Genomic DNA, 27,983 nt, shown 5'->3' with positions numbered 1-27,983 from the left:
TTAAAGGCTTTTGGAAATTTAATACCGGACTTGACAAATTTTGTTTAATATGCGATGATAATTCCTGAACCTCTAGAGCCTAATTGGGGCCCAAGAAGCCAAGGCAGGAGCAAGGAAGGAAGAGATTAAGGCAATTATATATAATATGTATACATACATATGTAATGATAAACACATTGTCCACATAGTTTTCATAAAGAAAAAAAAACCCTAATGTAAAAAAAATCATGTGTTCTTTATACTGAAATAAGTCCAAAATATTAACTAGGTTTGCTGCTTACGGCTCTGTAACCCCATCTGTTAACACCACCTATTGTGACATCTGTTTAAAAATGTCTACGTGAACATTGAGCAAAAAACAGGTTTACACACAAATGCAGGTCGAGGAAAAACTCACCATACAGAAATAGTTGAAAATGTTAAAACAAAAAAGGAGAATCTTTCCTCTTTGTTCATCGTGCTCTCCTGTTTGCATAAGGGTAGATAGGTACAGCTCCCACTCTTGGGAGTCAAGAATTTCCCCAAGTTTCTCATTATCCCTGTGCCATAATTAACAAAGCTGTGGTGCCCTCATGTTAGGAGAAATAGCCCCTTTTCAGGGAAAACACAGCATCTTTCGTCAAAGGGTTATGCAGTGGTCACACTCCCCAGGCGCTGCCTGGTGGGTGGTGGCTCCATGCTGGTTCCCCCCATCCCCACAGTGAGCATCTCCACCAGGTTCCCCTTTTTAAGATCATAAAATTCAGAAAGAATGATAATAACAGTTCTTAGCAGGTATATCACACCTTTCCTCCAAGTCTCTCAAACTCCTCTGTGGCAGGTGATTATTAGTAACTCATTGCATGGACAAAAAGTGAAGAACAAAGAAGGTAAATGACATGTTCCCAAATCGTGTAGTCAGGCAGGAACTGAGGTCAGAACATAACCGTAGGGTACAGATCTCAAACCCTCTTGTAGTTTATAGGCCACATTAATTCTCTTTATTTTAATAGGAAAGTAAACACATTTTAATCTTTAAAACACTAAAAATCTTTCCAAAACTATAGCTGAGCAACATTAACAAAACTATGTTAGTAAAAACACAAAATGACCAAAACCAACAACCAAATAAAGCAGCTACCCAGGGTTGAGACCGTCTGTACTAATAACTTATAAAGATATTTAATACATCAAGCTAAACCAACAGAGTGCAGGGACATTGGGGAAATCTGGAGCACTTGGAGCCCAGGCGGGGACAATCATGTTTCAGTCGCCCGAGGTAGAGGTGGCACTGGGATTTCTGCCTCGTAATGCGATGGGTACGTCCCACCTGCCACCCGGCACGTGCACCTCGACTGCTGTCCCTGCAAGATGAAGGGATCGGTGCTCATCCCATGCATTCGCCAGCTTTGCCACGCCGGTGAAATCAGGCAGCTCGCTGAGTCCCTGAAGGCAAGGGGAAAAACACTCCCAGGAGAGAGGGGACGGAAAGTCGTTAGCATGGGAGGCACAGACCCTCTCACCACCATGGCAGTAACAGGATTATCTTCCACTCGGGGCAAATCATCGTCTCTGCTCGCAGCAAATTTAAAATAAAACTCCAATGTTTGAATTCTTTAGTTTTTATCTAACAGTTAAAATGGATCACATCAGCTTAAAATGCATTTAAAAAAAAAACCCCAAAACAACAGTATTTCCTCACCATTTCTTTTATGTTCTTTGATTATAAAACTTGCCAGAACTGGCAGAGGGGTGCTCTGATTTACAGTGCTTCACCTTTTGCTGAGCATTAACTTTTGGCATTTCCCCTAGGATTGACACTGAAAATAGGCCAGACAGTTTCATCTCCCAAATCTCAGTCATTATCAAATACACCAATATTTGGGTTGGAAATCACCACGGGACACATTTCAAGCCTTAGCCAGACATTCTACAACAAAATACCCACGTAGAGTATAGTTTAAGTTCAACATCCTCAACAGTTTAGCACTTTCTCAAGTTTCCCAGACTGGCTGCGGCCACGATGTTCTCTCCACATTCACCTCAGGATAATTACCCTGTAAAAAACATTATCTTGGGGGTTTTTTCCCCTTCTTTTGACACAGTTGTTTACATTTCCACAGTGCCTAAAAGACCCAGTGGAAGTCCTGGTTACACCATGCTGGACTCCGTACAAAGATGCAGCTTTGCATGATTGTGGCTTTGAAGAATTTGGTGCCTCACTGGATGAGATGAGGAGAACCAAGAAAGAAACATGAACAAGACATGAAATGGTTGATGAAGGTTTTCTCATTGTGTTAATGACTGAGTCAGGGACGAGAGATATCCTCTGCTCACACCTCTCACCTTCTCATCCTTCTCCAAAAAATACCAGTTCAGCCACAACAAAGATGTCAAAGCCTGTTTCTCCCTCTCCCTGGTGCACAGGTAAACTCAACCTGGTGATGCTCTTGGGAACAGGATTTTTTTTCACAGGAATTTTCACACTTTCATAGAAACCACCCATAATCTTGCAACCAAAACTCAAATAAATTTGTGAATATTGTTTGTTTCACTCAAGTTCCCCCTAAATCTCTCTTAAGTCCTTGTATTGGGTTTGTGTGGCAAGGTTTTACTAGCAGGGGGGCTACAGGGGTGGCGTCTGAGAGAAACTGCTAGAAGCTTCTCCCATGTCTGATAGAGCCAATGCCAACTGACTCCATGATGGACCCAAGGCCAAGCCCATCAGCAAGGGTGGTAGCACCTCTGGGATAACAACATATTTAAGAAGGGGGAAAAGAGCTGCTGCCCAACTGCAGCCGGAGAGGGGAGTGAGAAGATGTAAGAAACTCTGCAGACACCAAGGTCAGTGAAGAAGGAGGGGCAGGAGGTGCTCCAGGCGCTGGAGCAGATTCCCCTGCAGCCCGTGGTGAAGACCATGGTGAGGCAGGCTGTCCCCCTGCAGCCCATGGAGGAAGGATGAGGGGGTGTAGAGATTCAACCTGCAGCCCGTGGAGGACCCCACGCCGGAGCAGGCGGAGACACCTGAAGGAGGCTGTGACCCCATGGAAAGCCCACGCTGGAGCAAGTTCCTGGCAGGACCTGTGGCCCCGTGGAGAGAGGAGCCGACGTCAGAGCAGGTTTGCTGGCAGGACTTGTGGCCCCATGGGAGGGACCCCACGCTGGAGCAGTTGGTGAAGAACTGTACCCGTGGGAAGGACTCACGTTGGAGAAGTTGGTGGAGGACTGTCTCCCATGGGAGGGACCCCAGGCTGGCGCAGGGGCAGAGTGTGAGGAGTCCTCCCTCTGAGGAGGACGGAGTAGCAGAGACACCATGTGAGGAACTGACCACAACCCCCCATTCCCCGTCCCCCTGTGCCACTGCAGGGGAGGAGGGAGAGAAATGGGGACTGAAGTTGGGCCTGGGAAGCAGGGAGGGGTGGGGAGAGGTGTTTTAAGATTTGGGGTTTAGTTCTCATGATCCTACTCTGATTTGATTGGTAATAAATTAATTTTCCCCAAGCTGAGTCCATTTTGCCCATGACAGTAACTGGTGAGTGATCTCCCTGTCCTTATCTCGACCTATGAGCCTTTCGTTATGTTCTCCCTCCCCGCCCCATCGCCCTCCAAAGCGCCCATCCTCTTCTCCTCTCTCAGACCTTGCCTGGGAAAACCCAGGTCCATTTCTGAACTCGCTGAGGTTTGGCAGCCTGACCCTTCAGAGAACGTGCAGCACCGGTGCTCACAGCCCACACAAGCTCTCATACGTGGGAGCATGTTGCACGGCCACAGTGGTGGGAATCCAGAAAAGCATTTGATAACCTTTTATTAAGCCACAAAGAGAAGCCTGGAAAAAAATCCTTTAAAAGTTATCAAAATTTTGGAAGAAAAACAAAAAAAAAAAATCATAACTATTTAAAAATATTTGGTTTTAAACAACACTGTCTTTTAGCCGTGTATGACAATCAACATTATCCATTCTACTGCAACGCAAAAAAACTTAGAAAAAGCTAATACAATTCTACTTTGACATAAATAAGGCCAAAGTCCAGGCACACCACCACTACGGCTGAACTGCTGCTTCACGGGGTTGCACTGCCTCGCAGGCACGGAGGGAGAAGAGAGTGTCGAACACTTAAATCCTCCTTTTTATGTCTAACCACTAGGATTTCATAGTTCTGGGGGTGAAGTATGGCGCTGTTTTCTTTGTATAAAGAGGCTGTATTTCTGGTATTTCACTACCTGTATTTTCAAATCAGGTATTTGAACACTCAGTTAAAGCCTGGATGAAACAACTTGTCCAGTTTAATTTCACCGGCAGCAATAAAATAAAGGACTTTACAATTAAACGGGGGTTTTTTTAATCATTGCTATATTAAAGATAAACTTCTCACTCCCATAAGGCGGTGATTTGTATTTGTTTCCCCACGAGAGTATCTGGATTTAGAAGTGTTTGTTTTCCCCCATAAAGCCATTGGAACCTCAAAGCCTCGGTGCCTCTCTCTGCTGTTCCTCCTTTTCACAAAGTTCTGCTCATGTTTTCCTTCAGCTAGTATGCTACTCCAATAATGCCTTCCCCAGAGACCATCGATTTTATCGTAACTCCTTGCTTTTGTTTTGCTTTTTTTTCCCCCCTACGACCACAGTAGACAATCTCCCAGCAGATAAGCCATGGCTGAAAAATACGGACTTTTTCTCTTTAAGTGCACTTTTATTTTCCATCCACTAAAGCTGTAAGAACACCCTGCAGGTATTTCCTCATTTATTGGTCCCTGCCAGGACACCCAGCAGATGCTCTTTTTTAGCCAAACCTCACTTACCCCAAACTTTCCTCAGTTGCTTGCCTGTACTTTCTTCTCACCTCCTCCTTCCAGCAAAGCCAACCTCTGGACAGGTTACACAATCGAAAGACCCCAAGAAAAACCATATTGTAAGGCAAGTTGCCTGTCTAGCCTACAGCTAAGGCTAAATTTGTCCAAATTACACCCTTGGCAGCACTAGCAGCCATGTATGCAGGGCATCTCACTGGTACTCGCTTTCTAGGCTCCACATGCTTGACCTGTGGTTCCCATTTTAACTCAAAACGTAATTTACTTTTTGTCATTTTCTGGTCAGGTTGAAGTGATTTTTGCATGTATAAGAAGGTACCCACCTCCCTGTTCTCATACAAATTACAAAGTATTTTGTATTACTGAGTACATGTAATGATTTTGCTTTTCTAAAACGAGCATCCCTCCTAAATAAAGACCCAGTCTTGATATCACACTACTTGGAGGAAGCCAAGAGTCCAAGTCTTACAAACACAAAAATCTTGGTGGAATCCCTTAATTCCAGACACAGATCAGGGATATCAGCGCCCACGAGCTGGCACTGCCAAGTCACTCCGGAACCTCTGTCCCCTCCACTCGCAGTGCGGCACTATCTCACCCCAAATTCTGCTGCAGACAGAAAAAGTTGGAAAGTATTAACACGAGAGTATTTGAAATGATCATTCTCTCTAATTATAAATATCACACAAGGCAGAAAGGACCTTTAGAAAGAAAGCCCTATGTGATAGAGTTTATAAAACTTCAAAGGGAATGTGATATGATAACACTTAGCACTTCTAGATACCACTTTACATCTTCAAAGCATAGTCAAATCATTAACTAATTAATCTTCAAAGAACAGCACAAACAGTCAGTGAAAAAAAAAAGAAGGAACTACTGAACATAATTGCTCATTATAAAAGAGTTTCTTATAGTCCTCTTTAGCATTACATTTATTGAGCTGCAGATCTCACGGTTCCCACCCCGCAAAAAAAAAAAAAAAAAAAAAGAGAAGCTTAATTTTCTGTGCAACACACATACTGCGGTGGTTCTACGACAAATACTTCCATTAAAAATAATCATCATGAAGCTACTTTAGCGTTCCCCAGAAACAACGGCAGAAAGCGAATGTGTTTATTTTACCAGTGAAGACATTCTCTAACTCTCCAGACCTACAAATCTCCTCCAGGCTTTTCTGAGTCAAACTGTACTCTGGCTGACGCGTTTTCACCAGAAATAAAAGGCGCTGCAGTTCGAACTCAATTAAAATTCTGCTGATGGCATGAGCCAGGATGGAACCCAGCTCGCTCCTTGGGTTTTGACTCTGAAGGGCGAAGAACTAAAAAAAACCTTTCATTTTAAGGAATAAGCCCAGCTTCCTTGATTAAAAAGGTTTGGAGGGGGGGTATTAACTCATCTGCTCAAACACCTCCCAACTATTTTAACTCACCCGAGCTACCAGTTTAACGTATAGCAATACAAGGAACATGACCAAGGCACTCCACATTTTAAATGACCAACACCTCAAATAAGGCACAGACAAAATGTATCGAGCAACCCGGTACCATCTCCGCAGACTGCTGGGGAAGAGCACTCTGTAAAGCTGCCTGACTTCAAACAGACATTTCGGCACTTTGAAGGACGAGAAGAAGAAAGATTTACTGGTTCCTTGTTTATTAAAAAAGGGAAAAAAACCCCAAGGAATCTTGATAACATAATGCATTGGCTCTGGGTAAGATTTTGTCGTCTAATAAATAAAGGACTATTAATACCAGCGAGGACAGATCTCTTAATCTAGCTAACCAAAGCCTGTGATTCCATCTGAAGAATAAAGACTCTCTCCTTATCTATTTTGTAGTAATGGCTAAAAGTAATCCAAATGGAAAACTCAAGCCAAGATAAAACAAAACCTTTCAAGACATTAAAAAAAAAAGTCATCTAATACCAAGGAAAAAAAAAAAGGCAAATAATTATTTTTTAAGGGTTGAGAAAGAGAGAAGTACATCTATTTCTTTCTTCTTCTTCCCTTCCCAAAGACTAATGTTTATTTTCTCTTTATATTATAAAAATCCAACAGAACACTGCAAAAAAAGCACTCTTTATTTTTGGAAGTTTCATGACTACATGACCCTTCTTAACACGTTGTTCAGACTAGAAGCCGAGGCTGTTGCCTGCACCGAGGGCTCTCCCAAGCTCCGCTCCTGTGGCTTGCCCGGAGTCTGCGGTGCAAATTCCATTCCCTCCCAACACCTACAGCTTTGCCACTCTAATCCCACTTTCTTACGCTGTGCGCAGAGCGGGCCAAGATTAACATTTAAAGAACTGAGATCGAGGTTGAACGCAGCAGAGCTTAAATTTATGTTTTGCTGAGAGCTTTTTATAGGCCGGACAATTTAAACTGCAAAACTCAGGCGGAAAAAGAGAGACTCTCAGGGGATTTTTTTTTTTTTTTTTTTTTAACATTGAGAATGAAATGATCAACCCATTCAAGAAGACAACCTGGTTGATGGACAGGCCAGGTTGTTTTTAGAAACTGTGGGCAAACTAGCGAAGAGTACAGGTATGGGAGCTCCTGCTTCTGGGCTAGAGGAGCAGAGGGCTTTCAAACCCTTTCTCTAGGAGGTTGATGCACTCGGGGTCCTTCCCCATCATGCTGCATCCAGTGGGAAAGCCGATATGACATGACTTTTGGGAAGCCATGGCTTCCTACCCTACCCTTAAGTCTAATCGAGTAAGGCAGGAGAGGAAAAAACACAAATCAAAATACCCAGATATACTACCAACTCTTCAGCTTTTAGAGCAGAAAAATAATTCAAGCTAAGGTAGAGTTTGAGTTCAAAGTGCAACAGATATTCCTCACTAGCTCTACATGAAGACACAAGAGAAGTAAGAAAAATACAAGATTAAAGAAACTTTTTTCTTGTTTGATCTTTATCCTCTTTCAAAGGTGGTTTTAGTTTAGGGTAATGAATACACACACGTAGATTTATTCAGAAACAGCTCCTGTGCAGACAAAGTGCTCTGCCCTAAGTGTACCTCGTAAGGTAAGTGGTTTCACAGAACTAGGTCACTGCAGAAATAAGAAAAAAAAAGAGTTGAGACACGAATGACACTAAGTACTTTCAAAAACCATTTCTAACCCGACAGCCATCTTCACAGCTGTAAGGATGCTGGTGCACTGACAGCACTCCGTCCTTCTGACCAAAACTGAGCCTTCCCTGAAGCCACACCAGTCTCCTGTTCCGTGGCCGGGGTGGTGGAGCTCACGTGGTTTAGATTTTCTCAACTGATGACCAGGGAAGGGAAGGTGGGAACCATCATCTCACGGACTTTCAAACACCTCCTCCGCACAAGGAGGACTAAAGGTATTCCCTGTAGCTCACCCAGAAAGCCTGTGTACCCAGTATCAACTCCTGTTTCTCACATAAACCTGTTTCCATCTCATTTTTCTGCATCAATCCAGTCTTTCCACTCCAGTTCTCTTACAGGCATTTTCTGACTAATAAAAAACCTCCCCCCAAGGCTGTGTTTCTGAGAGCTGCTAACAGGAAGGCCGGAGGAGAGTCTGCTGTCAATACATCCTGAAGCACTTCCCTGTTCCTACCATCACTCCAATTCCCTCTTCTCTTCTGCTGCCCTTTTCTGCCAATGCCATTTTTTGAAGACACTCCTTTCATCAGGAAGCTTTCAAGCCAGAGGCAAGGGAAGCGGAGGCACTCGAGTCGTACTGTCGAGCCAGGACAGCAAACAGACTGAACATGTGCTCGCTTTGTTTCTGTGAGAATTCAGACCAGAAATGTAAAAAATGTTTAAGGGAAACTATAGCTTATTTGTTTTCCACCACTCAAGAAGGAGTATTTCTTTAATACTTTTTTCACATCCATCTTCTGCAGTAGAAAGAATGGGGGGTTTAATTATTTTTTATTTAAGCGATTAATTCAATGCTTTGCTTTTGTAATGGTGCCTGAAAACTTGCTTTCAAAAATTATTTTTATTAATCCACAACCGCATCTGATTTTAACCATTGTTTTAAGAAGTTGTTTGCTTTTTTGTTTTTTTAATAAAGAGGTAGCTTATGAGTAAAACAAAGCCCAGCAAATCACAGTAAGCGAACAAAGACTGCCTGTCTTTAGGATGGAAAACACTACACAAATTATGGTGATGAGATGTATGTCAGGAAATTAGCTTGTCTGGCCAGCACCTGCATTCAAGATGTGGTCTGCAGCGGATGGGATGGAAAGGAACCTATGGGGACGGTTTGTTTTGCTTTTGGTTTTTACTTTTTTCTTTTTAGAGTTAATTAAGACAGCAATTAACCACAAACAATGCAAAGCTATACGAAGGGACACAGTAGGAGAGGCTAGACAGAAATTTGGGGTTCTTTCATCCTATTTGTTGAAAGATATGCAAATGCATCGGTGCATGGTGAAGGTAGACTGGTGGGTCTGCCACTTCATCAGTCGAGTTAAAATAAATCACTATTTTATTCCAAAAGACATGACACATGAGAATTAAAATAAATAAAAAACAAACCACATTCTCCAGTCTGCATCACTTGCCCCCCAAAAAAAACCACAAACCCAAAGAACAAAACACCATCAAACCCCAAAACTTACGCTAAATGAAACCCACAACCAAAATCTATAGTGTTCTCTAAATTAGAGCACTAAGAAGTCATAAAAAGTTGAAAAGCAAGATGGAACAGCTGGACAAAATATGACTAAAAAACCTGAAACCCATGTATTCATTCAAGTTGACCAGGATGCAAAAAGAAAACCTTACTGCATTGGAGGACCAAGAGCTGAGTTTTTCAGGGATAAGTCATGTGTATTTTGGTTCCAAGCGTATTTCTAGCTCTTTAAGTGTGTCAAGCAAATACACTGACTGGCAAGATAGAAATGCTCTGACAAGACAAAGAAAGGAAATATTTTAGGATGTCCTTATATTTTGTAGGGTTTGCATATCGCTGCAAACGCAGCCTCACATTAGTTGAACTTGGCTAAGAAGATCAGAGAAACTTCTTTGCATGGGCCCTTCGGCAGCTGACACTCCTGATGCCAAAGCAGACAGACCTAGGAAGGAAAGTGTCTTTGGGGGGGCGGGGGGAGAAGAGAGAGAAGGGAAAAAAAAAAAAAAAAAGGACATAAACCACAACAAAATTATCCATGGTAGGCTGGAATAAAATCTTCATGACATTTTTAATAAAGCACTTAGACTAAGGGCATTACTTTACGTATCATCTTTCAATCATGAAATCTCAATTTGAGAGCAGTGTGACAGTTTCAAGGAAAAATAAAAGCTTGTTGCTATGGCAATCAATGCTAATTTTCTAGGCCAAGGAAATGTTAAAGTCTAATGGAAAAAAAAAAAACCAACAACCCTACAACAGAAGGAAAAAACCCATAACTATTCTACTTACCAGAATTTAAGTCACGTCCCGGATTGAAGGCTCTGCTATTGACAGTGGTAGACAGTCTGTCACAGCTAATAGTTCTAGAAACGTTGGTGTTAAAATTTCCATCAAACCTGAAATGACAACGAGAGGATTAGCAATCCAACATCTATTAAACCTTCATAGCACTTACAGTGGAAACACATTTTTTTGAAGGTTCAATGAAAAATAATTATTTTTTTTGAAACTCCAACATAATACATATTTTAAGGGTCGAGGGGAAAAATTCTGAAACCCAAAACTAGAGGGTATAAGCTTATCACGGCTGGATTGCATCTGCTCTCTCCAATGATATGTTGCATTTTCCTCTGCAATATTCCTTGAAAGACAGGATCATAAGAGAGCGTGCTCTTCCATTTAGATTTAAATAGCAGAGGTTCCAGCTTGGGAAATGTGCCTAGCACCCAGGCATACCATCATCAACATCATGCTGCTGAACCAAACTTTTTCTTGCTGGAGACTCTTTCACCAGTACTATTATTTCCTCTTCCACTTTTAAAATTTTATTCCAAGCGTCTTGCACGAAGAGGATTTCCTCCTTATGTCTTTACAAAAAAGATCTAATAGGGCAATTGTAAACCTGTTCTCTGTACAAAAACTTGGGGATTTACATTCCAAATAGCAGAAGGAACTTGACAGTCTGAAGTTTTGCTACATTTTGGTTAGGTTAAATAATTCAAATGCATTTGTAACTCTAATGCAAAAAAGTATTCTAGTGCATGGTTCTAATGACAATAAAATATCATTAAACCAATGTCTTAACAAAATTTAAATAAAAAGTGTTTTAAAGAGTTATAAATAACTGGAAACTCTTCTGAAGCTTTGAAGGACTTATGATTTAAATTGGTCAACTATACTTGCTAACGTTTTTGTGACCTTGAAGATTTTGATGGCATTTGACTTACTGTCTGATTATTCCAGTACTTCAAAAACCAGTTCACCTCCTATCAAAGAATTTTTCCACCATCAACCTATCCCTAAGAAATGACAACAAGCTGCAAGTGAGGATGCATAAACCCCAGCCTGGCAGATGAGCCTCAGTAGCCCTTCTGGCACGAGAGCCGATAGGAAACAAGTCCTGGGGAGAAACTGGGCAGAGTAGGGCTTCGTTCAATACTGTCAAGATTAAAACAGCAAATAACACAAAAACCAGCTACATCAAAAGATACTGACCTACTTAATTAATATTAATGGCACATCAATCACTGGCTTACATCTGTATAGCACTCACCTCAATGCACGTGTATATTACGTATGTCCTTAAGGTTCTTTATTTAGTTGCTTATTGTCAACTGCACTTAACTGCTTAAACTGAAGTTACATTTTCATACACGCATGTACACATACACGTAGAAAAATGCATACACATACATACAAACACACCCACATATATATGCTATCGCATAGTGGGCGCCCAAAATACTGCAAGGAAAAGTTTTATGAAAAACAAGGATTGTTTTTCTGGTTGAAGATTTGAATTCAGAAACTGAAATCCAGTAAGTCGCAACTACTTCAACAAACATGGTGCCCAGTAAGAATGGAAAGCCACTGATTTGGTGGTTCTGTCCTTTCAGAGAGCTAGCTGTAAGGGCTGGGGTTCGCAGACACAACCAGACAATGAAACAATGCACTTCTAAATCATCCCCTTAAAACAACAATTAGCAGAAACAAAAACCACCAACAGATGGAATTGGTTACCACAAGGAAATTTCAAGTTATGACCACAGGAAGCAAGTCTTTTTAAGCAAACTTAAACTCTCCTAATCCAATATATTTTCTTTCAGCCCAATTCAAAATAATTTCATCCTACGGGGACGTAGCTGCAGCTGCCCCCAGCCAGCCAGCTGCAGGATGTGCTGTGGTGCGCCTCCATCTCTCGCTTTATGGGGTCCTCGCACGTGGGATGCAGGAGAACCTTTTGTGTAGCAGAAGCTTTTATGACTTAGAAGAAATCTGTGAAAACTAACTTAGGATAAGAAAAGTATTAGTTATCAGGCTTAAGAATATCACTTCTGCAGGTGACTGGATCCACTTTCAGAAATTTTAGCATCACAAAACCAGACCAGCGCTCCCGAGAGGAGCGCTGGAGCTCGCAGCGAGCAGCGCTGCTCTTGCATGCACAGGCCAGGAGTTTGCCTTTTGTTTGTGCTTTGTGTCAGTATAATCATATTTAAGGTTGGGCTGATTTTCTTTTTTTTTTTTCTTCCCCCCCCATTTAAAGCAGAGGTTTAACTTCTGTTATCGGTGAAGAGCATAGCATCATAGCCTTCTCACAAGTTTAGAAATTTGCCCTTCCAGTATAGGAGTCATTTCCCAAGAACTTACTATTAAACTCCTTAATGATTTTCTGAATTACACATAAGTAAATTAGTCTTTTATACAAATACATAACAAAACCTCAGACGCTGACTTTTTTGGTCTTAATATCAGATTAAATTTTAGGATTCTCGTAGAGTCACAAGAAGTCTCATTTTACATAGCTAGAGCTCATCAGCCTTAGAGGCTCCATTTGGAAAGGCTCTAATCAAATTGAATTTTTCAATAGGCAAGAAGTGACCGTTAGTGATAACTAACTGCTTAATTTTAGTATCTTCACTGCCACGTAGAAGTACCAATGAAAACAAAGTCTCCTTAAACTGACATGCTTTAAATTACAGTATAATCTGTATTCATAAACACTACATGGATCTTTAACTGTATTATTCTTAAAGGAGATGGACAAGACTACCAGTGAACAGCTAGAGTTACTGAGGTACCAACACTTTTTGATCCCTTCTCAAACCAAGACTTAAAAAAAAAAGTCATGTATATTTGGAAATAATTAACTGCCCTCTACATATTTTTTTAATTATGTAGAATAAATGCAGTTTAAACATAGCTCTATCAATTTTGGTGCATATTTTTAATACACAAATATCAATTCTGGGGAAGAAAAAAAAAAATTAAGCTGCAAATTGTCTACCATATAGATGCAAATGTACACGGAGAGTGCAAGTTTTTGCATCGGGGAGTCCCAGAGCAGTCTGTACACAAATTCTCTCTCTTCTCTTTACAAATATTTTACGTACCTCAGTCTTTTGACACAGTCACATTACCATACATTAACACAAACGTTTAACTCCGCTTGCTCTCCTCCGTCCTCACCTAACACATGCAATTATGAACTTGCTCGTCACTGGAAAAACATCTTTAATCGTGGCAGCTGCTCAACATAGTAAAAGCACTCAGCGATGAGCGAAGTGAAAAATGCCGTATACAGCGGGAACAAGAACAGGCAGCTCAGTTCCTTGCTCTACAAAAAGTACTGTGGGTTCCTTATTGGACGCAGATGTTTGGTGTTTTTGGTGTTTTATCCAAAACAGCATCATCAACAGCACTCCATCAGCGCTGGTGTTTTGATTCAAGACTCAGACAGAGGCAAAGAGCTTTTGATGACCTTCTGCATTATCCTCGCTCTTCATGGCAAGGAAGGGAAGGAGAGAAACGGACAGACAGACAGAAAGGCCTCATGTCCTCTTGATCAGACCCCGCACCCATCAGGTTGCAAGATCAAGAAGGGATGCTATGTCAGACACCGAAAGCAGCCAAACCATGACGGCGTGGAGCTCTGCATGGGCTCATCCACTCTGCCGGGAGCTGCTTGTTGAAATTATTGGCAACCTGCTCTCTGAAAACTCCCCAAAGTCCTCTCCATTGAGGAAAAGACTTGACATTTCACAGGAACATAGTTCTTGGATCAAGGCTGTGGCTTTTCCTATCCCCATTAAAACGTAACCACTTCAAAAAATTACAGCTCCTACCAAGCAAGCAAAGATGTTGTTGATTTTTTGTTGGCTAAAGAATCTCAAGACTAAGATTGATTGATAAAGGATGGGTTTCACAGAAAACATGTTTATCTTTGGGCAAAACCAGATGGAGAAGAGCTAGAGACTGCAAATTAAACATGTCCATGCTAAAGAAATATTACCGAGGAATACTAAAGAACAAACTCTTAGGGAAAGATAATGACTTTTCAGGATGTTAGCTAATTGTCCCAGTGCTCCCATCAAAATCTATTAGTGATGGCAACAGGATACCTTGTTAACAACTAACATTACTCATGTCTCAGAACACGGGCAGTAAATGCTGGGGTTTAATTCAAAATCATCTGGAATCTTCGTCTCAGTTTTATTTTATGCCAAAAATCCACCTCTCACACTCACTCAAAGCACCACGTGCATCCTGACATGCAGTTCTCGCACTACCCAAACTACTCGCTTTAAATTACCTGGCAGAGAAGTTGGACGTACCTTGATTCAAAATGTTGAGTGTATTGCTACATCGCTTTTTCACACACACAGAGCTGCCAAACTGAATTTCAGGTCTCTCAGTCATGAAAGAAATTTAACATGGGGTTTCAAGCAGATGAACACCAGGTCTGATTCTGGCATGCCTTCTAGGAAGGCAAAAATAAAGTTATCACCCTCAACTGCCCCACCACGGGTGCTCCTGCAGCCCCAAACTGGTCGCCACGGGGATCAGTGTTTCAGCTATAAACACCCTATTTACTTTGCACTTTTTACTGGAGCATGTCAAAGCACTTTAATGGAAAAAATCTAAGTCCCTCAGCTTTTCCTAGTAAGCAGGTATTATGTTACCCATCAGGAAAATGAAGATATATATGCCTAAATAATCCGCAGCAGAGCTGGAAAAGGAAAGCGAGACATTGCTGCAGCCCAGCCCACCCCTCCTTCCTCTTCCTGCAGCACACGAGTAGCAAAAAGAGAAAACACTCAATGGGAAAATGATATAAATAAAATATGCAGAAGAAGAATTGGTTTAAACCCCATAAATTAAAGACCAGCCCTCAGACAGACCTGTCATCCTGCAGCAAGGACTGCTCCGGACTGAGCTATGTGGGACATCTACCTCAAATCTCTTTTCAGGTGCGGTTTGCCTTAAAACAGACTTTTTGCCCCTTGCAATGGAGTGTATTTTTAAAGCGTGACTGGTTCCATGACACAAGGACCCTGAAGAGAGACCAGCTCCCATCGCAAGTTTAGGTCCTTGGAAAACCAAGACCAGAAACTGGGCAAAGGCAATACTGTGACAAATTAACATTGCAATATTCGCAATTATTTTAATTAACTGAAGAATCTTCCATGTGCTTCTTTGGGTTGCCTTTAAGTCGTTTCAATTAAGAATGCACTATTAAACTATTTGGCAATCTTCACCATTAAGGCAACAATTAAAACTAAAGCCTCAACACTGCCATGTGGAATTTACAGTAAATGCATATATTCTTGGCTGTAACTACCGGGTTTACCTTTCCTACGATGTATTTATACCTTGCATGTTTTCCACATAAGTTTCAAACCATACAAATCTTCCCATCGCTTGCTTTGGGAGAAGTTAAAAAACACAAAAACTTTAACATTTTAAGATTTGCAGACAAGCATTGTTCACCACGCCTTCTCTGCACAAAGGAGACTCAAGTTTTACCAGCGGCTCCCAATTTTGCCGGCAGCAAGACTACAAGGGGAATGACAACAACGATATCGGACTGAGGTCTCCTCCAAGATTTGGTCCAAAATGTTCTAGGCGGTAACACCACAGCCAATGCTTAGGAAGTCCTCAAAATCCTTACCAGAAAAAACACACCAAAACCTGTATTTAGACGCAATTAGTTTTTGTACTTACTTAAACGAGAGCAAAAGACATTGGCTGAAATTCAGTTTCAAGACAGACACGCTCACCCCATCCCCCTTTCCCTGCCTCTCTCTAAAAAGCCCTTCCTTCTGGATTCACTTTAATGAACAACCGATCGAAACTGCATCCCGAGGGAGCAAACAGAGCTGCGACTCCCACTTTGATCTCTTCCCCACGGAGAAACGCGCTCCCTGCCTAGCTTGCAAGATGTTCATTTGATTGACGTTTGCTCTGATGTGCAAACTGCTTTGAACTTCAGACATTAAATTCCCATCAGGCCGCGCTCATTTTTATTCTCCTTCAACAGGATTTACAAGCAGGAGATCAGCAAGTGTAGAAGATAAAATAAATTTGCAGAAGCTTTGAATCTTACATCAAAACAGCGCTCAAGTGAGTTCCAATTGGATTTTGTTTGGCCTGAATTTACAGTGTAAATCAGCCTCTTTTGTACAGTTTCAGTTTAGGGAAAAATGAGGGACCTGAGTATAAAAATGACACTTGAGCAGCTTCTGAGGGGTTCTCATTGTTTTAAGACTCATTTCTTACTTCCCTTTCCACTCCTACAAATTTAAAGCTGATTTCAGTAGGCAAATGAAATTATGTAAGTGCATTGAAAAGTCACCATTTCCTTGGAAATTCACAACTAGGCGTGTTTACCTGACTGTAAGGCAAAATTTTCACTCATACTTTACATAAATAAATAAATACTTAAATATATGGCTCCCTCTGCATCAAAACAGCATGCTGGAAAACAACGCTTTTTATGAACAAAAATCAAGCAAAAAAAATTACTGATGATTCAGTTAACCCGTTTCTCCTGGCAAGGCATAGAAGTTGTTCCAATTATTTCAACTACTGCTTGAAAAAGTCAAAGTATACTTGGTCTCAGATGTAAAGAAAGCGTATTATTGGAAGGAGGACTGCAACCTAGTAACACAAACGATTCCAAAACCCCCTCTTTCATGAGAAACTCGGCCACATTTACAAAGTAAAAGAAACAGTCCAAGAGAGCAATTTCCTAAATACCTGCTGCAGTTTATGGACAAAACAAGGTCGTGCCAAGACTAGCACTATGCACACTCCCTACATTTTCTAGAAGCCCACATGCAGTTACTGTAGTCCGATACTCTGCAAGAACAGCAAATACATCTTAAATTTCGTTTAGTGTGGCCCACCCACTTCTCCTTTGGAAGTGCAGCTCTTCAGATATTGCAGCAACTGAAGGAAGTGAATGGGAATCCTGTTATCTCCCACTTAACTGCTCCAGAGAGGAAAGATAAACACAGAAAGAGCTGCGATAAAATTGAACTGCATTAGCAAATATTTAACCATCTGTTTAAAAAAGAAAAAAACAGACCACTTCTGAAGGCGGTATCACAGTCAGGGAGTAAATGATTTTCGAAAATAGGTTTGTAAACTCACTTATTCAAACAGCTCTATTAATGTTTGCAACGCAACACTGCCAAGTAGTATGTTTTACCAAGAAATATTTCTCCATTCCATCTCCTTTCACAAATTTAGATAAATGCATTCCCTAAGCTCTTATCAGCACAGTTAAATAAAGAACAAAAATAGATTTCCAGCTGCCTCGAAACATATACGTTAGCAGCAGAAGCAAGAGCATTCATGAACGGCAATGCCACACAAACACATGTTTTCTGGAGACCCATGACAACTTTCCACAAAAAACAGCAGTGACATTCATTTCTGTCCTGCAGGGTAGACGTAAAGAGAGAGGAGGACGTTTCCACCAGCACGCGTGCATATTCACGTCGCCTCTGCACGTGTAGGGTTATGGGGGCCACGGTCAGCCACGCCAGCCCTCGCAGCAGCAAGGCACCACGCGGGGCGGCTTCTGGTGCTGCGACTGTGCCCTTCTCTCCCCACTCAGGTCCCAGTCGTAGGTAACTCAAGGAAACCCTTTCCTACCTTCTCTCACAGACACCCGAGGACGTGCAATGCACTTGGAGAGCATGGCGGGTCGCATCGTCTCTGGGTTTTTTGTTGGAAAAGCTGCACAGGCAGCTGTGTGTTTCCTCACAAATGCATCTGAATAGGAAGTTAGAGCCTCTTTTTTTTGGAAGGTACTCTCACTGCAGATGCGCAGGGCTTTGCTATGTCGAGAAAATCACTGGAGCGTACTCTATGGCATCAATTCTGTAAAGTACGTACTTGCAGCTGCATCTTCACGTGTACTTACAATGCAAACGTAACTAACTTACCTACTTCTGAAAGTCTTCTACAAGAGCCAGCTAACATCAATCACAGCTTCTCCTGAGGTAAGCATTTTGAATGCTCAAACATTACACACATTATCAGACTTACTCTTCTTTTTGTGTGGAAAGAGTTTGATTTTCTTTTATCTGCAAATATTCAATATAAAAAACCTATTTGATCTACATGTTGCCATCCAGTCCAACATTATCCTTATGAAGAAGGCTATGTCAGTTGTCATTCATAAGTCAGATCACGCAGACCTGCAAAATTACAACCCCACACAAACCTAATACTTCCAAACCCATTTCCCAAAACTCATTGCCTAAGTAAGTCCCTATTTAGACACTTTTCACAACTGACACGTATCCCATAAGTTCCCACGGAAGGTGCAGGGAAGCTGCAGGTGCTCAGTACTTCTGATAAATAAACACTGTTTATTCTTTCCCCTACGCTCTTGCTGACACTCTGCCGTAGCCCCATCTGCACCCCACGCACATCAGGCCATTCCAGTTCCAAGACTTCCTAACGACCTACCCAGGCTTTCTCGGGAACGAAGCATCTCAGGCATGACAAACAGGAGACACCGTCTTGTACACAAAGGTATTATCCTCTTACCAAGGAAGATGATACTTTAATTAAAACATTGTCTTGTAAATAACCACTCAATTCAGTCATGATAGGGAAGGTCTGGAGACAGCATGAAATCTGTTTCTCATGGCTTCTTCAGCAGTGAGGAAACACAAAGCCCTATTTTTCCAGCAGGGATTTCTTCGAGGATTAGAAGATGTGTGTCACTTGGCAACCATTTTCCTTATCTCCCATCAGTTTACCCATCTGTTCTGCTAAGAGCCCAGAGCACTTTATCCATATTAACTCCGTCTGGTTGGAGCGACGCCTCTTCTCAACTGCCATGGGCGCTTCCTCAATGCGGCACAAGCCCTGGGAACAGGAGCAAGTCTCTGACCCCACGGACACAAATATAGCCTGGATGGTAGGGCAGATACTGGATATTCATACCATCCACTTCTGAACTTGTCTGTGCTCCCTGGTTGCTCTTCTCAACTGCTGTCTCTCCCTCCACTGCCATCATGGTTTTTTCCATTCCCAAGTCTTGATTAAGTAGAATGGAAAATGCAAAAAGCTGTATCTGAAGAAAGGAACAGCACAAACTAAAGAAAAACAGACAGCCCCATGCTCTCTTGCTCCAATTTAGCAGTCCACCTCTACTCAGCAGTACTTGCGTATCTACTTAAACGTGTGATTAATTTCCATTTCCACGAGCACATGCTTAAATGCTTTGGTAAACTGGGTGAGCATAAGCATATGATTATACGTTTGTTGAATTAAGGCCTATGGAAAAATTCCTTGTCAAAACCGCTCAATAACCACCAGCTGCACTGCCTCATCAAGTTGGTTTTGCATATTCTAATTTATTCCTTTTCACCACTTTCCAAAACAACGTAGTTCCATTGCATGAACCTACCTTGGTGGGGACAACAAACACATGATTGCTAGCACTTACACTAGTTAGGCCAATATATGTGGGGTACAACATAGCAACCGAAATCACTGCCAGGCTGTTAATTTTAATTCAGAACTAGGCACTATGGACAGGAATCACAGTCACATGGAAACTTACTCATTTGGGCTCCTCACTGTAAAAGCCAACACCACATAACGGCAATAAAATAAATATTGCTTTCCTTGTCATATGTCACTACTGAACTAAACCGGCAATTTAAATGCCAGGTTCGTTTTACAGCCCAGTTCGTGCTTTGTTAGTCATATTTCCTATCATTTGTTTCTAGTCATCAGGTGTGGAATTCTCACAGTTTATCTCGAGCGACACCGCAAACTGTCTTCTAAGCCAATGCTCAGATATTCAAGATAAATACAAGCAAATACAAGGCCACACATGGATAATTTTGTTAATGCTAACAACAAATACAAACTAAATAAAGATACTAAGCCATTAAAAAACCTTCAAAATGAATTCTCTCTCTATGCAATAGTTCAGCATCTCTACTTTCCACGGATAGTGTAAATACCTTCCCACGTCATTTTTCCCAAACAAATCCAACTTGCTGCATTCCTAAAGCAACATCATCAAGACAGACGGCGGTGTAAAAGGCTGATGGAGGAATCGCCTCACAATACAAAGTGCCCTCAGATTTACAAACGTCATCGTGCATTTAGAGGCTGAACACTGTGTGATAAACAACCTTAAATATTGTGGGACAAGCCTTCAAATCTACCTTAAAAATATACCCTGAAGATAACATGCTTCTGACACTGTTCTTGCACCAAATGTTTACTCAAGTAGAGAGGCCACATGATGAAACACCTCCCCACACCAAGGAAAAGAATACACGGAGTTAAGCAGTTGTAAGACAAATATTTCACAACCCTCCTGAAAGAAAAACCATAGCCCTAAGGACACTCGCATTTCCAAGTTACAATCTAGAGCAAATTATCTCCTGAAAACAGCAAATAGCATGGACAAATCTGTGTCTTTTTGTAATTATTGTGGCTCTAACTCCAGCACTCTTCTGCCCAACACCAACACACATCTTTTAAACATCAGGCATAAGCTGTGAGTAGCAAAAGCACACCTAACTTAACTCCTCACTAGTGCAGACCTCCTCATAGCCAGACCAAGTTAGTCCAAAAACTAAAGGTGGAAGACTTCAAGTAAATCAGTTGCCTTCAAAATTCGATCACAATATCCAGGTGAGATATATTTGTGTTCTATGTTTTAAAAATAATTCCTAAATCCATGGTCAAACACTCAAAGCTGTGTTCCAGTTCCCCGAAATGTGACCATTAAGATAGGTATCTTAACTTCTGGTATTTTCTGTCAAATATCTGAGTCTATGTATTTCTCTGGACAAAAAGAAAAAAAACAAAACCAAAAACTACTGGTGATTTCCCACACGCCTGCCTGCAAAGGCACTCGTCCTGCTGGCCCTCGCAGCCAATTTCCTAAAGACAGCCTGGTAAGCCACCACTCTTCAACCATACGTATCGACCAGGTCTTGCCGAAGCGCTGTCTGGAAGATCCTGCAGACTGACAGATGGGTCTAGTAATCACTTTAGCAGATTTAATATTCTCAAGCCAAGTAATTAAATAATGAGAATCATATTGTACAGCCAGAATGAGGAGCTCTGCAAATAGAAAATTCACCTCTCTGCTATGCCAGCTGTGACCTCCGGTTCGTTTTTTAAAACCACTTACTGTGAAGGATCCTTATGCAAGTCCACCACCGGTAAAGAAACCTCTAAAGGACTTCCAAGCTAAGTAATTTTGGAGGACAAAGTGAAAGGAAATTCATGAAAGCTTCCAGACTAAGAGCAGACCTCTCTTTTTTATTTCTTTTAATGAAAAATGATGTAATACTGACAAGGGGGTGATAAATCTCCTCATTCCTCCTCCTCTTCACCCCTTGCTTGGAAGGTGTTACTGCATGGAGAAATCAGAGAGCAGAAAGGTTTTCATCCTCAACTGATTCTTGACCTTTCTGCTAACGCTGCCCACAGCCTGGCCAGTGAGCACCAGGTGTGCCAGCATTTTACGTAGGCACCTTGTTCAGTAGGAATTGCACCGAGACCACTAAACCAACACGCACCCCAACAGCAACGTACCCCTTTCTTCAGAGCCACCTGAGGCTTAACCCTACTGAGATTTCTTACTTTCGTGCCAATCAAAACAAACACAAAACAAGCAAGCGGCCTTTCTCTCCAGATGCAGATTCATACCACGTATTTGAATGCAGCACATATTTTAAATCCTTATTTAAACAAAGGTTAATGCCATACTTCAGAAAAGATGAAAGAACACCATCACTAAGAGATGAGCTGTCTTATAGTTAGACTGCAGAAAATGCTTTTAATATTTATCACCCAAATTACCTTCCTCTCTCTAAAATGTTTTTAAATCAGACAGATATGAACAATGAAAATATACTCTCTAATCAAGGTTTGCATTGTATAATAAACTGAAAGTTACTCTTGTTCTTCTCTAGCACATATGGAAGTGTTTAAAACCTTGATTGTTTAAAAGAATTTATTACACTGTTATTGGAAAAATCAGACCTTTTATCACACCTTCCTGCAAATACACAGCGTAATACAACATGATTGAAGACAATTAGATTGGATTTAGACTATTCAAAACTCCTGTATTTAAAAAGAAAACAAATGTAAAATGAACAAATTCCGTTTCCAAGCAACGTACTCAATTTCTGTGTATCAAACAGCAGCATGTCAACTGATTAAACTGCAATGCAGTATTTTTAACATGTGATGTACTGACCAACTCGTGATTTTGGTTACTGCACTTCAAAGGAAAAAAAAAAAAAGTCCCATGACCAGCTTCCGAAGAGTTATTCAGGGTAAACAAAATGGTATCTTGGGTATAGACAGACTCAGTTTGTATAAAAGACTATTCCATGCAATTAAGAGTTGAACAAACTTTTTTCCTTTCTGTTTCATTTTACAGTCCATCAGAGCTGAGTCCCAGTCCTTGTTTAGAGCTCCTCGTTAAATATGCCTCTAATAGAAATGTAAACGAGTATGAGGACAAGATAAGGAGCACTGTCTTCCCTGCTTTTTCAGAGTTAGAGCGGCAGAAAGTACAGGTTATTTTGCAAAGAAAAACTTGCACCTTTTTTCTTCACATATTAAACGACAGCATAAGTAATTTCAGAATTTAGTACTTACTCCATCATAGATGGTGGAATTGTACAGCAGTCTTGGATCGCAGTCAGGGGCGACGTGAGATGAGCAGTATACGATGCTTCCACTACTTGCTTGTTACGATTCACAACATCCAAGTAACGGTTAAACTTCTCACGAATTTTTTTTGCCAACTGGAAAAAAAAAAAAGATGATGATGAAAATTAAGCCAGTTTCTCTGTATTACCATGGTCCTTATTAAAGACAGCTGTTGTCTACTTTGTTCATTGTACTTCTCTTTTGGTGGCTTAAGTGCTGTGAAGTCAAGTAATTAATAATATTGGCCACAGAATATGGTAAGATAAAATACATTTACCATCTAAAAATACATTTACCATCTAGCAACGAGTACTTGAACATCGAGTTTTGCATGAATGGAAAGTGAATCTTCCATTATATTGAATTTCCCTTTCATTAAGGACTGACCCCTGCATGCTGGTATCTCTGCTACTGGTTTACAACTGAAGCTCTCCAATATGATGCTCTTGCATTGCCTGACAAGGACACGATGAAGACTAAAATAAACAGCCTGCTCAGTCAGGTCGATCTACACAGAAGTATTTCACAACTCCTTTCATGTAGTTCTCCTCGTGGTGATTTGGGCAAAATAAGCCATCCCAGTTCTTGCTTTTTCCTTTGTATCTCCTGCTGCTTTCCTGGGGGACACCACGAGCTCTGAGCTGAGCATCTTCCTAGTGATTTTCTTAATCGAGCTAGCAGCTCGCTGTGGCTAGTCACAAGCTACAATAGTTTAACTACAAACTTCAAACAAGAACAAAATAAAAATTCTGTAACTGACATTATATTATAACAGAATGAAAATAATGACAACTGTCTCGCACAGGTGAAATTCTTCCACCAGCCTTTTGTTGTCAGAGGTCCCTCTGATGAAGGCAGCCACTTATAAATCGGGACTAAGTTTAGAGGTTACACTGTTACTTGTAAGACCAGATGATCGTTTTTCTCTCTTTTCAGAAAACAGACTGTCATCCCTCCCCAGCAATTCTCAGGCTTTTAAAAAAAATTAGAGTGCCTAACTTTAGAAATAGCAAATTGAGTACTTCAGTCCTTCTCTAAAAATAAAAATTAAAAAAAAAATAAAAATCACATGGTGTTAACAAGGGTAGAGCCTGCTGCGATACACCACAGGCCTATTGAAGCTACTGTGCTGTCGGCTAAGAGCTCACTTGTGTCTAGTTCATTAAGCACGTCACAACGAGCCTGACTAATGACTTTGCAGGGGAAAATTGGAAGGGAAAAAATTGTGGCTGTTATTTGAGCAAACGTGACAGTGAACACAGTTATGAGGAAGCATCAGGTTTTACAAGAAACACCGAGACTTTTGCTCCTGGTCTTTCATTCAAAGTGAGAAATTAATGAAACAGATCAGGCGTGTACAAGATTTGCTCTGGCACACTCGGTATCCTTTTCACACCAACGTAACACTTAATCATTGGTCAAATGCATCCTAAATGAAAGGGGAAAATCTCCAAGCAATATACTGCTGTGTTGAATACTCAGAAACAATGCATTTTGCTTTTCTGCAAACCTTCTGGAGAGCTGAAGTTAGCTCGTTAATTCATAACTCATCTCTCCTGCTCCCCATACACTTCAAACTCTACAGGGTGATTTAACGGTGCCGCTACATTTGTGTGCTGAGAAATGTCGCTGGTTGTTCCAGATCCCCTGGACTGACAAATGTCTTTCCTAACTATTATTAACAGGATATTTCATCATGATTTACTTCGTTATGCGAATAACGAGGCCCACACTGATAACAGCAATGCCTTTGCTCCATTGTTCCCAGCAAATGCTGCAGCTCAACAACAGGTCTCCTAGGAGCACAGGTTTTAATAGGACCTTGCTCAAATGACTTGCAGAATTATACCTAATTAGTTTCGTAGAATGATTTATTGCCAAGGCACCAGAGGACTACTAATGGTCTCCTCCGTGTTAAGCATCCAACACTATTAAATTGCTCCCAGTTGTTAGATAATAAGCTGCTGGGTCATTCCTTTTCTATTTTCCAGTAAACTTTCTTTTTGTCCGATTGTACTCCTCAAACATGTCCTTGAGAAGTCTGTTCTTCTGGAGGGTCTCAAACATACACAAGCCAAATTTCCTAAGTCGAAGCCTTTAAGTTTCATGATTACAAGGTTCCTCTGTCAGTTTGGGCCAATGAAATACCTGCGCTTAAGCACTATGTAAACCAGATACTTGAATCTATACGCTTCTTTCTTGGTTTCCCTACCTGAAATCACAAAAAGGGGAGACAGCTTAAGTTTGTTTAAAAAAATGACCACACAACCATCATTAGCAGTAACGACACTAACATGGAGCATCACAGCAAAAGGACTCTTGTTTGGAATCACCACTTTTCTCTGATAAATGAATGCTGTACAAGATGAGGTTTCGGTGTTGATGGGTTTTCACCTTCTAGGTTGAACGATAAAAGCACCCCACAGCCTTTGAATTTTACCCTGCTGTGCGGAGTCTGAAGATCTGACAAATCTGCTTTTCAGAAGAGCCCATACCTCAGAAGCTGATAAAAAGCAAATGCTTAGCACCTAAACTGCATCTCCCATCTAAAAACCTCTGAACGGCTCAAAGTCATTACATTACTTTCATTAAATCGGATCCAACACTTCAGTCGGGGCAGAGAGTCAAGTGCACGGCAGCAACAAGAGACCCGAAGCCTCCCGGAGCTAGAGACATCTATTCCTTGCCCACAGGCATAAGCATGGTTGGAAGAACTGAGTTTGTCTGATCTGAAGTACCCTAAAAATACTGCCCGCCCTCTGATAGTAAAAGAATACTTCCAACAATCAAAACCACTTTAAAAAAAGCTGACTCAAAAAAGTCACCAATGGCAAGATGATCTAACAGCAATTTTCCATTGAAAATTGCTTACAATGAATAAACCATGTTAAGAAACTAAGGGTAACACATCAATCAGCTGAAAAATTAACTAAAACCAAATGGATCTAATTTGTCGAATCGAGAAGTACAATCCAGATGAAGCCTAACCAAACTAACTGAACTTTTCTTCCATGGCTGGGCTTCACTGGAGCACAAAAATCCACGACAGTGAACAGGCATTCCAGTTCTCAGTGATTAAAACAACAGCAAAAAATAATACATACTTCCTAGCTCCTCATCTACGCTTGCGTGCCCATGCATGCACGCGCGCTCACATCATTAGCTCAGAAACATTATTCAGTGATGCGCTCGGGCGCTAGAGCCTGTCAGAATAAAAGCTGCAGCCTTAAATTAGCTTCTCATTTTTCTAAATAAAAACCCTAAAATCTTTAATCAAAAGATCATTATTTTTTCCAACATATACCCTGCCTCTTTTCACCTGCCCAGAGCTGAACAGCCATTGCATACTGATGAATGCAAGACCCACACCACACTGGTTACAAAACCTCAACGGTACAGAAAGAGATAACAAATAATGAAAGGATAGAGCATTGAACTATGAAACCGTCCTAACATTACTGTTTAAAACATTTTTAAGGGAAAATGGAAAATTGTGTCCCGAATCAGGCACATAGAGGCAGGGAGCTCAGATCCTGCACTCGGGTATACCCTTGGGTAGGTACCGAGTGTGACAGACATTTCCTGCTCCCACAGAAATGCTCAAATTCAACTGCTTTAATGGAGACTAAAATAAATCTGGATGCCTCGAGATTGACACAAAATGCTATTATCCTCCAGTCAATTCTTATAGTGCTCTTCACCTCATTTTAAAAACAAAGAGGGGGGAAAAAAAGCCTCACTCTACATTCCTCTCATCCTTTTTCAGATTTCTGCAATTTTAAAGAACCGAATAATAAGAAGTGAGTGCTCACTCCAAACAATGCAGCCATTAGCTCTGGGGTTTTTTGGGTTTGTTTTTTTTTTTGGCAGCTGGCATGCAGCCAGAGCATTTCAGTTTGCAGACAGGTTGGACTGTAACACCTGTTTCTATTACCGCAGCACCCATGGGTAATGCACTTCGGTTGTCACCATCTCCACTGACAACCTTTCATCACAACATCAGTGAGTCTCTAATTTTCCCAGAGACATTTTCCTCATTTGCATAGTTCCCTCGAGCTTTTTTTTTTTTTTTTTTTAATAAAGCTTCGTTCCCCTCAAAGTTCCACAGCTCTGAAGTCTTCCCTTTTCAGGGAGCACTGAGGGAAAGCAGAGCTCCAAGGTTAGGTTTTATTTCTGGCTGTATCTTGAAAGCCAAGATATTTTTAATGTTTTTGAGACTGTACATAAAATATGTATCAATGAGGCTGACAGGCATGGATGTCATAACGGACTCACTGCCAGGAATTTAATGCTGCCAGGCTCCCTCAAAAAGTATTGCTTACACACTGAAGAGTTTAGTTAGTATTTTTATTTTAAAACCCCCTGTGAACTAGAAGAACTTGGAACAAACTCTCTCCAACATCCACCAGCATTCCTCCTGTTGTATCATAACGCTACTGTGCGCCTGCAGATTCCTAGTCTAGAAATTTTTTTAACATATTTATTCCTAACCTGCTTAGACCTTGAAGAAGCCACTGCTTCTGTACAAACCCAGAAGAGCATGGAGGTCAGCAGGAACATGGCTTGAGAAAGGATTATAGAATCGCCACCAGCTTCTTCCCACACCTCTGCCTTAACAGGTTCAAATCATTCCTAATCATCTGGACGACGGTGAAAATTCAATTCTTGCACATTCAATCAGGATGTGGGAAACTACTTTCTAACATGCGTTTCTTCAAAGAGACCAGCACTGATTTGAGGCTTTCTGCTGGTAGTAACCTTAGCAAGGCTTCCAGGACTTACTCCAAGGAAGACGTCAAACATGACACACAACAAAAACCAGAGAAAGGGCCACAATTCCTGACAGTCATTCTGGAAATACGTTATACGCAGTCTGCATTGCCTTTTACCACAAGGCTCACAATTAATCAACATAAAACGCAGCATCGTGTGAGCATGTCACTTTTCGCGGCCAGGGAGATGTCATGCTGAACAGCAGAATCTGGGTTTTCAGCACGCTGATATATTTCCTCTGGAAATCTGAGCCAGACCTGTCACCAGCTGCCATACTTTGAGTGACATATTGAAAGGTCAGGGGTTGCAGTGGC

General features: G+C 41.2%; 1 protein-coding gene across 1 annotated transcript in view; it reads right to left on the bottom strand.

Moving 5' to 3' along the window:
- The window catches only part of CACHD1 (cache domain containing 1), a 112,070-nt gene that overhangs the window by 38,964 nt on the left and 45,123 nt on the right, over nt 1-27,983 (bottom strand). The window contains exons 3-4 of the mRNA XM_054834029.1: nt 22,843-22,991; nt 10,186-10,292 (exon numbers count right to left, since the gene is read on the bottom strand). Coding sequence (XP_054690004.1) covers nt 10,186-10,292; nt 22,843-22,991 — 256 coding nt within the window. The remainder of the gene's footprint in view (nt 1-10,185; nt 10,293-22,842; nt 22,992-27,983) is intronic.

The sequence above is a fragment of the Grus americana genome, chromosome 8, assembly GCF_028858705.1.
Source record: "Grus americana isolate bGruAme1 chromosome 8, bGruAme1.mat, whole genome shotgun sequence".
Taxonomy (NCBI): domain Eukaryota; kingdom Metazoa; phylum Chordata; class Aves; order Gruiformes; family Gruidae; genus Grus; species Grus americana.
Note: the sequence above shows the minus strand (reverse complement) of the source record. Positions and strands in the feature narration are given on the sequence as shown.